This window comes from Stegostoma tigrinum, chromosome 2 (genome assembly GCF_030684315.1).
Source record: "Stegostoma tigrinum isolate sSteTig4 chromosome 2, sSteTig4.hap1, whole genome shotgun sequence".
Lineage (NCBI taxonomy): Eukaryota > Metazoa > Chordata > Chondrichthyes > Orectolobiformes > Stegostomatidae > Stegostoma > Stegostoma tigrinum.
Genome location: NC_081355.1, coordinates 62,101,217 through 62,114,906, shown reverse-complemented (window position 1 = coordinate 62,114,906; position 13,690 = coordinate 62,101,217). Strand labels below are relative to the sequence as shown.

The window sequence follows — 13,690 nt, the reverse complement described above, 5'->3', positions numbered from 1 at the left end:
ATTGGCATTGAAGGTAGTCCAGAAAAGATTCATTAGGTTGATCCTGGCTATGGAGAGATTTTCTTATGAGAAAACTTTGAGTAGATTGGACCTGTACTCATTTGATTTTAGGAGCATGTGAGACAACCTTGTTGAAACATATCACGTTCTTAGGGGAGGTTGGCAGTAGATTCAGAGGATGTTACCCCTTATTGAAGGTTCTAGGACCAAAGGGCATAACCTCAAAATAAAGAGGTATCCATTTAAATAAAGATGAGAAGGAATTTCTTCTCTCAGATGATAGTGAACCTGTAGAATTCTTTATGGCACAAAGCTGACAAGAGTTGTCATCAAAGGCTTATCCAAGGCTAAGATACACCGAATCTTATTCAGAAAGGGAATCACAGGTCTGGGGAAAGGGCAGGAAAATAGCATTGAGGATTGATCAGCCATGATCTCAATGAATGGTAGAGAAGCAGCCTTATTGGGCCAAATGGCTTACTTCTGACCATATAGTTTAACATTTTTAGGGTAAAAGTTGCACAATTGTTCTGCAGCTTGATTTACAAATGCCTGTCTGTAGTTATTTTCCAGACTATGTATTGTCTTAATTTTTGTTGTTCATAACTAGGACAAGTGATTTTTAAACTCTGCTATGCTAAATCCCCAAATTCTCTGTATTTTCCATGCATTTTTGCTGTTACAGACTCAAGTCTATACCCTTTTCTTTTATCACACTCGTAACCTGTCTCCTCCCTTCCTGTCAATATGTCATTGTCATCTTTCATTACTTAGTTCTTGTATCCTGTGTCAGACCCAATCACTATACCAATCCATCATTACTCCTTTGCCATCCTCTCCTGCTGCTGATCCTGTCTTGAATGCCCCATTGTGATGAAAGGTGTCTGATTTATGTGTATTTACATAGATTAATACATTTATCATTTTGAGAGTTTGGAATTCAAAATAGTGGCATAAGTTGGTTACTTCCATAAAAGTTTTTTTTGAAAGATTATTTGAATTGTTCTCGTGTTAATGCAAAGAAACTGTTGTGAATCTATTAACTAGTGGAGAGCTGGGGTGTATTTTCTGTGGATTTGAATCTCTATAAGTGGATGGTGTTTGGGAAATAGGTTGAAAACTTTGTTTTGTCATGTGATTTAAGATTATTTCTTATTTTGCGTAATAAATATATGTTGTTAAACAAACTATGCAATTACCTGCAATGGTGTTTCAGGGACTGACCACCACATTAACTAAGAAGAAGTCTATCAAGCCAGATTTAATTTTGGGATCTGATTTGTCCAGTGGCACCATTATCTGGAATCATTACACCATGGATATGCCTGTGGTTGCCATCTGTGTGTCTCAAAGCATTCTCTGTGGTGCCCATCTAGGCAGCGGTCTCTCTTTCCTTATGCACAGCAAAAAAAACTGCCCATTTCGTCTGTCTTGCTGATGTTCCCACCCAACTTGTCCTTCTTCCCTTCTCATTTCTCCAAGTCTTCACTGCTGTCTTGGACTATCTGTTCAGCAACAATCAATCTGTTCTTCAGTTTCCTGTCAGTGAATTAAATTTTGCTGATGGTTGATGATCCCGTCAATGTATCTGCAACCAGCGTTTTTGCGTTTTGGGGGTTTGTGATCCTTTGCATTGAATCACAGCTTCAGCAATCTCTCTGACAGTGTCTTTGCCTTCGAGCATCTTGTGGCATTCCACACCCTACTCACTACTTTAATAAATCCTTGCTCTTTTGCACACTCCCAACATCCCAAACACATCCCCAGTTTAAAACCAACATGTTGTCACTTCTTGTGATAGTAGGAACTACAGACGCTGGAGAATCTGAGATAACAAGGTGTAGAGCTCGATGAACACAATAGGTCAAGCAGCATCAGAGGAGCAGGAAGGCTGATGTTATGGGCCTAGACCCTCCTTCAGAATTTTCTGAAGAAGAGTCTAGCCCCAAAACGTCAGCCTTCCTGCTCCTCTGAATCTGCTTGGCTTGCTGTGTTCATCCAGCTCCACACCTTGTTATCTCATGTTGTCACTTCTTTCTTTGACCGACTTCCCCTGATCATCTCCTCATCCTCAATAATTCATTTCAACTTACCTCCTCCTAATTTTTACAGCTTTCTCTATGTTAACTCTCCCATGCTTCAGTACAAACATCTTAATCACAGATAAAATTGCTCTAGTCACACGCCACCTCTTCTAACTTATGTCTGAGTGCGTTCCTGAAAAAATGAATTTTCCCAAGTCACTTGCAAGCTTCTAACTGTCTACCTTTTGGTCCTTTTATTTAATCCACAAATATTAGCTGCACTCCATCTTCAATATCTGTGAGCACAACAAAATTCTTACTCTGTCCTGCACTTTTGCACCGCTAATGTGACCCTGCCTCTTTGTGTTGCTCTTATTATTTACTTACTCATTTTATGGGATGTGGGTGTTGCTGGCTGACCAGCATTTATTGCCCGTGCCGAGTTGCACTTGAGAAGATGGTGGTGAGCTGTCCTCTTGAACAGCTGCAGTCCCGTGCTGTAGGTTGACCCGTAATGCTATTAGGGAGGGAATTCCAAGTTTTTGACCCAGTGACAGTGAAGGAATGGCAATACATTTCCAAGTCAGGATGGTGAGTGACTTAGAGGGGAACTTGAAGGTGTTGGTGTTCGCATATATCTGCTGCTCTTGTCCGCTAGATCAAAATGGTTGTGGGTTTGGAAGGTGCTGTCTTGAGGAACTATGGTGAATTTTTGCAATGCATCTTGTAGGTAGTACACTGTGCTGCTACTGAGCATCAGTAATGGAGGGAGTGGATGCTTGTTGGTGTAGTGCCAATCAAGCAGGCTGCTTTGTCCTGGATGGTGTCAAGCTACTTGAATATTGTTGGGGCTACAACCATCCAGACAAGTGGGGAATATTCCATCACACCCTTGACTTGTGCCTTGTAGATGGTGGACAGACTTTGGAGAGTCAGAGTTGAGTCATTCACCACAGTATTCCTAGCCACTTACATGCTATTGTAGCTACCAGAGGTGAGGCTAGTTGAGCTTCTGGTCAATGATAACTCCCAGGGTGTTGATAGTGGGGGATTCAGTGATGCTAACACCATTGAATGTCTAGGGGTGGTGGTTAGATTGTCTGTTATTGGTGATGATCAGAGCCTGGCATTTGTATGGCTCGAATGTTACTTGCTACGTGTCAGCCCAAGCCTGGGTATTGCCCAGATCTTGTTCCATTTGGATATGGACTGCTTCAGTGTCTGCAGAGTCACAAAAGGTGCTGAACGTTGTGCAATCATCGGCAAAAACCCCATTTCCGACCTTACGATGGAGGCAATGTCATTGATGAAGCAGCTGAAGATGGTTGGGTGTAGGACACTACCCTGAGGAACTCCTGCAGAGATGTCCTGGAGCTGAGATGACTGACCTTCAACAACCACAACCATTATCCAATGTGTCAGGTACGACTCTAATCACTTGTTTGCCCCCGATACCCATTGATGTTTAAGAGGTACAGGCTAAACTAGTCTGGCATAAATCTGATTGACCATATACCTCTTGAACTGAATGGATCACATCATACACTCTGGGTTGTGCTGTCTTCAGAAGAAATCATTCATTACTTCAGGACCATCCTGAAAAAAAAAGGACACTGGCTTCCTTTCTCCATTGCAAACAGACTCCCTAAATCACATGCCCCTTCTTTTCAGCACCATAAGACATAGGAGTGGAAGTAAGGCCATTCGGCCCATCAAGTCCACTCCACCATTTGAATCATGGCTGATGGGCATTTCAACTCCACTTCCCGCACTCTCCCCGTAGCCCTTGATTCCTTTTGAGATCAATAATTTGTCGATCTCTGCCTTGAAGGCATCCAACGTCCCGGCCTCCACTGCACTCTGTGGCAATGAATTCCACAAGCCCACCGCTCTCTGGCTGAAGAAATGTCATTTCATTTCAGTTTTAAATTTATCCCCTCTAATTTTAAGGCTGCGCCCACGGGTCCTAGTCTCCCCGCCTAACGGAAACAACTTCCTAGAATCCGCTCCTTCTAAACCATACACATTATCTTGTAAGTTTCTAGTAGATCTCCCCTCAACCTTCTAAACTCCAATGAGTACAATCCCAGGATCCTTAGCCGTTCATCATACGTTAAACCTACCATTCCAGGGATCATCCATGTGAAGCTCAGCTGGACATGCTCCAGGGCTAGGATGTCCTTCCTGAGGTGTGGGGCCCAAAATTGGACACAGTATTCTAAATGGGGCCTAACTAGAGCTTTATAAAGCCTCAGAAGCACATCGCTGCTTTTATATTCCAACCCTCTTGAGATAAACGACAACATTACATTCGCTTTCTTAATCACGGACTCTACCTGCAAGTTAACCTTTAGAAAATCCTGGACCAACACTCCCTTTGTATTTCTGCTTTGCGAATTTTCTCACCATTTAGAAAATATGCACCAAATGCAAGGAGTGCATTTTCTCTTTGCCACTAAAAATGCGACCATCTTTTTAATGGCTCTGCTGCATGTCCCTTTACCATGTCCACCAAGCAAAACATCAAGCTCCTCTCTTTTTCCTCATGTCACTTCCAACCTCCATAAGATCCATATAACTATGGCACATTTGCTCTGATGTTCACCTGTCACCCACTTTACTCATTGAGCTAATTCCTGTTCTCTTTACTTTAACTCAGAATCCACACTTTTAATAAATCTCCCATTTCTGCAATTTTCACTGACCACATGTACTGTTCTGAAATTCTGCTCTTCCGATCTCACGTATGCTCTATTCATTGACCTTTGACCCATTATTGATGACAGACCTATCTTCTGCCTGGATGTTATTATTTATAATACCTTCCCTTGACTCTCCGGTATTTAAAAGCTTTGTCAAATCTCTCCTTAGTGAAGCTAATGATTGTCTCTCTGCTACCTTAAATTTTTTTTAATTGACAGCCGTGGGAACAGAAGCTGCATCTCCTGTTTGCAGCAAGGAAATTAATATGTGGTGACCTTTTTTGCAGTAATGTGTCTATAATTTTGCAAATATGACTTGTGAAACCACTCCACTAAGCGTGAATTAGTGTTTGGGTCTGTAAATGCTCCATACCTAAACTCTCACTCTGGGTATGAGCATGATCTTCAGAATTATGCTGTTTCAAAGAAACTCCAGTGCTGTCAGAGTCTATATCAGCCCATTATCAATTGTCACCGTTTTGAAATCATCCTAAATATTTTCTTATATTTAGGCTGAAGGTCCTAAGTGGGCAAGAATTGTTTTATTTCAAATCTGTGAAATATTTGAATTGAATGATCATACTTAAACATAGCTAAGTAATTTTGTCAGCATTTCATAGCTGAAGCAGTTGCCAACAAGCTGTGCCTCAGACAGCAACACCATCAAGCCTTTTGGCTACACATCCAGGCTAATCTCCTTGTCTTACACTGTTTCATCATGAAGCAAGCTTTCTACCTCTTATTCCGTCTGTCACCAAGGTTGCTGGTTATCACATCTGGTACGGTATTCACTTAATGTCCTCCCAAACCTCTTCGGTTGCTGAAACCGTTAGTGTGCCCTAATTAGCCTTGAAGATGTAAAGTGCATTCTTGTCAGCATTCATCCTTCACATAGTAACATTCTTTGTATAAATTCCTGTACATTTATTACTGCCTGAAGCCCTGCACAGCCATTCTTGTCTACTTTTATTGGGTCCTGTAACCTATTGAATCCACAAACATGACAGCTCCAGTCGATCCATTGTCTCTGCCTGCTCCTGCATTGCTGAACTCATCTCCGACTACCTCGACTCCGTTTTTTCCACCCTAGTTCAGGAACTCCCCACCTACATTAGAGACACAAGCCACAGCCTCCACCTTCTCCAAGGTTTTCAATTCTCTGGCACCCAACACCCCATCCTCACCATGAACATGCAGTTTCTCTTCATCTGTACCCCATGAGGAGGGCCTAAACCCTTCTGTTTCTTCCTCTCCCAAAGATCCCTCCACTAACGCACTCTCATCCACTTGACGGAACTTGTCCTCACCCTCAACAACTTTTCCTTTAACTCCTCCCACTTACTACAGAATAAAGGGGTAGCAATGTGCACTCACGTGGGTCCAAGCTATGCCTGCATCTTCATATCATACATAGAATAGTCCCTTCTCCGCAGTTACAGTGGCACCATCCTTCATCTCTTCCTCTGCTGCATTGATTGCATCGGTGTTGCTTCATGCTGCACTGAGCAGCTCAAACAATTCATCCACTTCACCAACACCTTTCACGCCAACCTCAAATTCACCTGGAACATCTCCGATACCTCCTTTCCCTTCCTGGACTTCTCTGTCTCCATCTCCGGCAACCAACTTAGCACTGGCATCAACTTCAAACCCATCGATTCCTTGACTATACTTCCTGTCACCTACCCTCTTGCAAAAATGCAATCCCATACTCCGAATTCCTCTGCCTCTGCCGCATCCGCTCCCCAGATGAAGTGTTCCGCTCGTGGACATCCCAGATGCCCTCCTACTTCAAGGACTTTAATTTCCCCTCTCCTATAATTCATAATGCCCTCAACCGTATCTCCTGCATTTCCTGCGCTTCTGACCTCAAACCCCGTCCACACAACAGCAAGGATAGAGAACCCCAGTCCTTACGAATCACCCCACCAACCTCCGAATCCAATACATCATCCTCTGCCAGGAGGGATCACCTGTAATCCCACCCATCAAACATACATCCCACCCCACCCCTGTCTGCTTGCTGTAGGAACTGCTCTCTCCACGACGCCTTCGTCTGCTCCACACTTCCCACCAACCCCCACAACCGGCACCTTTCCCTGCAACCGCAGGAAGTGCTACACCTGCCCCTATACCACCTCCCTCACTTCTGTCCAAGGCCCTGAACAATCATTCTGTATCTGACAGGGATTCACCTGTACGTCTTCTAACCTGGTCTGTTGCATCCATTGCTCCTGATGTGGTCTCCTCTACATCGGAGAGACCAAGCACAGACTCGGTGACCAATTCGTGGAGCATCTGCACTCTGTTTGCTCTAATCAACACCATCTTCCAGTTGCCAGCCATTTCAACTCCCCCTCCCACTCCCTTGGTGACATGTCCATCCTGGGTCACAAGGGGCCACACGAAAATTGGAGGAACAGCACCTTATATTCCACCTCAGGAGATTACAGCCCAATAGCCTCAGCATAGAATTCACCAGCTTCAAAATCTCCCCATTCCAGCCTCATCCCATGTCCAGCCCTCCCTCTCATTCCCCCCGCCGACCTTACACAACCTGTCCATCTTCCTTCTTACCTATGTGTCCCACCCTTCCCACTGACCAATCTCCACAACCCCCTACTTGCGTCCACCTATTATCACCCATCCTACCTTCGCCCAGCAATTATTTATTTTTGAGCTGTCTTCCCCTCCCAGGTCCTGACCTGAAATGTCGAATTTCCTGCTCCTCTGATGCTGCCTGACCTGATGTGTTCCTCCAGCTCCGCACTGTATCGGCTGTGTCTTCCAGCACCTGCAGTTCTTGCTATCTATTAGTCAACTGCAAGGTCCTTGTTTTCAAATCCCTCTACTTTGTCTCAGTTGTATAATCTTTTCCAACCAAGTAAGACATCACTTAATGTTTTGCAAAAAATATTTTAAAAACCTGTTCTTTGAGCCTTTGTCTTCTAAATGTTGTTATTTAATTCTTGGTATTTACCTCTTTCACCTTGTAAAAGCACATCTATGAATTTTACATGAGAAATGCTAAATTATTTTTAGACTTACAAATCTACTTCATTCATCCAGTGCAATAAGTTAGCATCAAAGGAAATACACACTTAATATAATGCTAGTCAGGGAACCAAATGTCCAGTGGTTTGCCAGATTTCTAAGGTTTTAGTATGATCAAGCGGGTGCAAACTTTCAGTTTGTGTTGCATTTTGTAAAATTTGCCTTCATATTTTGTCAGATGAATAATGTATTTGCTGGAATATTCGGTACCCTGTTAGTGGAAAAAAATAGAACATGAAGTTTTGCATTATAAAGGAAAAAGATGTCTTCCTTCTATTGTAAATAATGTGCTTGCAGCTGGTTGATATTTTTAAACTGTCAGTGCCATGCAGGAAATTAGTTCTTGTCAAGTTGTAACTTTGCATGTGAAATAAATTCCATAATTCACACATTTGAATCAACATGTAAATTGTGTACTTTTATAGCCCATGTATGTTAAATATTGCGTCTTAAGTTCAGAATTTCTGGATTTTTATTAAATTTGACACCTGAAAGAAAGCAATGGTTTGACTGTTGTTATAGTTGGAATTCAGTTTTGGTGAATAATATCAGGTACAGATGAGACCTAAATTTAAAGAACGGGAAACTTATTTTTGTTTCACTACTTTAAATTGAATTGAGGAACCTGTAATTAACAGTAAAATACATTAGGGGACAATAGAATCGAAGAATATTGTTTCTCATCATTATTCCATTGTAAGAATTGTATCCTTTGGAAGTAGTTACTCAATTGAATCTCCTTTCGTATATAAGTCTGGTTGAAAATTACTGTATAATAAAGCTTTAATGTTTGCTAATTCTTGCTCTGTTTGCCCCAGTGAAAATGAGAAAATAGCAGTAAATCTTGCTAAGAATTCCAGGCAATGATGATTCTTTGATACCTCCAAGTAGCCATTCTCAGTCTATACACTGCGTGTAGATCACAGCTATGGTTGAGCACTCCTGCTTGAATTTTTGTTTTCTAATGTGATGTATTTTACAGACTCTTTGAGAAAAATGTGTTGATCACACAAATGACTTCGTGTTGTTCCATGCTCCTATTGTACGGTCATCGAAAGGAGGTGACCAGCAAAAGAAACTTGAGGAAATTGCCAAGAATGTCAAACTGCTCTGTTTGTTACTCCTCTATTTACTTCAGTGTCAGAGCTCAAGAATAGGTTGCCTTATTCAGATAAATTTGGATAAAGGCAGGAGAAGCAGAAGAAGGAAAGAAGCAGGAAGAATGCTATTAGTAAATGACACAGAAACTACATGATTTGTTAACAGTCTTTGTTAATCAGAGCAATTTGCTGGATTTTAAATTGGAATTAACATGCAGTGTACAACATTGGTATTGGTTTGCAGTCTTGCTGCATCTTCAAGCAAACAAATTATCAGATTACTGGAAAAAATCTAATTAAAACCGTCTAGTTAAATAAGTGACAAAACATTGATAAAAGCTAATTTAAGGCTTAAAATCTACTATTGGCATATATACAGTATTAACTAGGTCGTTAAAAAGTTTTACAATATTGTCTTTTCATGTATGAAAATTGAATCAGATGGGTAATTCAATGTTAGTACACACATTTGCACAAATAAGACACTGAAACAAATCTGCGAAAGGAATTATTGTGGAGGTACATTACATAATTATTGTTAATTCAAAGTTGTTTTTGCATGAAATATCAGTTGAATTATTCAGTAATTCAAGTTCTGCAGTTTGATAAAATAATGCAGGAGCTTTGTTGTTACATGAGCTAACAGTTCAAAATATCTAAATTCTGTATTTATGAGCTTTGACTTGTGACTTTCTAACTGACCACATAAATTGACCTGATATATTTCCCAGCAAAATTAAAGAGAATTGAAAATAACCTAAAATATAGGAATTAGTGCAGGTTTTGTTTCAACATTAAAATGAATTTATATGCTTTCATTTATTAAGCCATACATAGATATAATGGTATTTTTAAGGGGTAAATTAGTGTGGACATCAATGGGTGTTGCAGACATGTTCTAGATGGCTCGCCTTGGGACTAAAAGTATCACCAAAGTTACAAACAGTTGCCAGCGAAGAGGATTTGAGTTATTTTCTAGGGAACAATGTTTCTGTTGGGTATTGAAACCAGTGGAGCTGTTGAGGTTGCTGATGCTGTAGTGGTAGCTATTATTAGCTACTTGTGGAAACTTGCTTGTTTTCTGATGATGTCTCTGGGGCACTTTGTAGGTGAGAAATAGTAGGGGCCAAGGATAAATCCTTCGAAACACTCAAGGTTATGGTATTGGGTCAGATAGAGAAACCATTGTAGGTGACACTTTGACTATTGGCTGTGATGAGATAAGAGTAAAACCACGCATGCATCGATCATCATAGCTGGGTGATGTTGAAGAGACTTTGCAGGACATTCCTAATGTCAGAGATAGTGGGGAATGCCGATGTTGGAGAATCTGAGATAACGAAGTGTAGAGCTGGATGAATACAGCAGGCCAAGCAGCATCAGAGGAGCAGGAAAGCTGATGTTTTGGGTCTGGACCCTACCTCAGGAAATTCCTAATGCCATCTGTGTCAATGACTGTAGACAGATTGAGGGGTTGAGGAGGATTGTTTACTTTTGTCACAATTGCACAGATTATCATGTATGACTTGAGATTCAACCATGGCAGCGGCAAAACTAGAAGGATTGGTTGGAGGGATTCAGTCATTGAGTTCTAAGAAAGATGCATATGGATTCTGGAGATGCTTAAAAACTTTGAAGAGGAAATGGAGGTTGTAAATGGGGTGGTAGTGTGTAGGAACAGTAGGCTCAAGCATTTATTTTTATCTGAGGGGTGGTTATTACAGGTTTTTCAAAAGGGACACAGTAGCTGATTTGGGAGCTCGGAATGGAATTTGGGTGGTCAGTAGTTTACTGAGAATAGACTCTCAGATGCAGGATTTAGATCCCATTTGCAAAATGAACTTGGAGAGGACCTGAGAAAGTAGAGAAAGATGTGAAGGTCTTTTTACCTGAGAAAAGGTTTAACCCAGTAGGGTAGGGGAATGGCAATTGACTGAATAATTTTAATCTTAGTGACAACAGATCCACAAGTCCCTTGCAATTTTTGATGTAAGAGTCAAGGAGCTGGAAGAGGAATTTAAGACTATGGATTCAGGTTGGGAGGAGAAGCTAGGGCTTTCTTTGTGTTCCTGGATGGAAATTAAACAACGAGCAGTTTTGGCTGACAAGCAGTACCTGATGGTGCTTTAAGTGATCCAGATATATAGTTAAATAAGTTGTACATCGTACTCATCCAAATCTCCATTCCTTACACTTATGGGAGTAGAGATGATGGCTGTACTTGTGAGAATGTCCAGGGAAGAATGAATAATGGTTTCAACAGAAAGGAGTTTATCAGTGATGAAAGTGAGGGTGTTGTTGAGTGGGTCACTAATTGTAGAAATAGTGTGGTGAGTGGAGAACATAAACATGGTTGGAATTTCAAAACTGCAATCACATGAATAGCCACCCATCAAAAACATCTTCAGGCTAAAAACATTAAATGATCTGGTACAAATGAGGATGTTTGCGGTTATTATTAAAAGTGGAATGTTCAATGATTATTGCAATGTTCTGCGCTGTTTGCGACACCTCAGATACTGAAGTAGCCAGTGCCCATATGCAACAAAACATGGACAAAATCTATGCTTGAGTTGGTAAATGGCAAGTAACACTTACGCCACGCAAGCGCCAAGCAATTAGCATTTTCAACAGGAGAATCTAGCCATCACCCCTTGACATTCAATGGCATTGTCATTGTTGAATCACCCACTATTAACATTTTGCAGATTACCATCGATCAAAATTGTACTCGGCTAGCCACGTGATTTCAGTGACTGTAAGAGGAGGCTTATGCTTAAGAGTTTTCCAGCAAGTAACTCTTTTATCACTATCCTGATCCCCACCCCACCTGGGTCCATCCACTATCTACCTGGCACAAGTCAGTGTTGTAAAATACCTAAATCAAATTGATACTTTCCTTAAATTAATAATAGCCTCAAACAAGGATTTAGTTACCATCTGAACAAATACAGAAGGAAGGGGAAAGAAAGGTTCCACATGTTCTCTTTTTCCGAATTACAATACTTAAGGCTGGATTTAACTCATCAGCTCCTTTAAAAGTTCATCCATAGACGTTATCAAATTTAAGATTAATACCTTACCTCACATTGGCTATATATATCTCAAGAACCAATGCATTAATATTTTGACTGACTAAAACTTTCTATGTCATTACAGCTTTTAGCAAATGCTGCAAGGAGAAAGGTTTTTTAATGGTTATAAAATGCAGAGAAGAAAATGCCGCACTTAAGGAATGCCTTACCAACCAGTGAGTATTATACTGTGCAATAATGGATTAACATTTAACAATGGTACCAAGAGCACTGCTTCAATATGAGTTACCATCATAGTAAATATATTTGTTGTGTCTTCAATATTTGCATCCAAGGCAATGTTAGTATTTGAACCCATTCTGCATTTTACTAGGAAGAGAACAGATAATATACTTAATGCAGTATTAAGAAAAGAGTGTCGACCTAAATATTGAAATTTTCCAAACAATTTCACTTCAACTACATTTGATGATAGTCAATTTTACCTAGCTGCAGCTTTTGGTTGAACGTTGCATGGGAGGAAAGCATCATCATGCTACAAATAGCCTGATAGTTAAAGTTGTACTTTCACAAAAAACATGAAGTATATTAGGGAGAGATATGTGATTCAAAATGTGATTAAGTAGGTCTGCCCAGTGCGACACACCATATGTTTTTTTCACAGGACAACTCCACTGCATGATTTCTCTATAATTGTGTTTTGCAATAAAAGTTTGAATTTACATCATGGCAGAGCTAGTGACAGTCAGGACACTCTAGAAATTATCTCTCTAAGTGGATTTCATGTCAAACTGAAATTAATCCAGATATCTTGCATTCCAGAGTTGACTTTGGGTATAATCTAACCTGCATAACACAATACAGTCTAGAGAATATGATTTTGTTAACTTGATGTGTACATCCGACATTCCTGAGTTGACAGGCAGTTACATTTTTCCAGTGGCTGACCTGAATTCCTCATGAGTTATGCCACTGTTCCAGTGCTGTTAGGAAGTATCAACTTCAAAAATAAACTTTCTGCAATCTAAGGTTACAAACAAAACTTTAGTTAGAAATTACTTTTGTTATCTTCAGTTAGAACTTTGCAAAACCTTTTTTATGGACCAGAAATCAGAAAATCTGGCTATTTGCACCTCTGAGCTGTTCTGTGTAAGAATACAATAGAAGCTTTTCCTGTTTCCAAAGTCAGCAAAATGTTTAGCTTTCGAATTTTAAGGGACTAAAGATGATGCCAGATCTAAGAAATTTGGGTCTCTCTAACTTGCCTGTTCAGCTAACACATTACGTGTCTTCAGAGAGAGTTCTTCTGGATCTATGATAGTGCTGCTTGGGGTTGGGTGTACACATCCTCAAGAAACCTGCTGCAACCAATAGGTTTCTCCCTAATGGGAAACATCCACACAATGTTACTGTCAGTTGATCTCAGCATCTTGATTACAAAAGGGATCAAATTGGATCATCTTCTACAAAGACCAGACTGACATCTTCTGCAGCTTAGATAATATTTTATCAGAAGTGCCTTACAGAGCCTAACCACACACAAACCCTGGTGTCTTCCAGAATATAAATATGGCTGTTAGTACCAGCATAAAAAATGTGAAGGCAAACAGAGATGAAATTCCCTCAACACTACCATCAGAATTAGAATGCAAAGGCAGAATTTTAATTTCCATTGTTGATGAATTTGGAGTTGGGAGTGATGGGAGCTTTCCCATGGGCCTCTTGGAGGCCCCAAACTCTCTGCAATATTATGGTACAATGGGCAGAATTTAGGC

The 13,690-nt window shown here is 40.6% G+C and overlaps 1 protein-coding gene across 1 annotated transcript in view; it reads left to right on the top strand.

Moving 5' to 3' along the window:
* Positions 1–13,690, top strand: part of cmc1 (C-x(9)-C motif containing 1) — a 92,411-nt gene that overhangs the window by 51,399 nt on the left and 27,322 nt on the right. Inside the window, exon 3 of the mRNA XM_048557636.2 lies at positions 12,040–12,130. Coding sequence (XP_048413593.1) covers positions 12,040–12,130 — 91 coding nt within the window. The remainder of the gene's footprint in view (positions 1–12,039; positions 12,131–13,690) is intronic.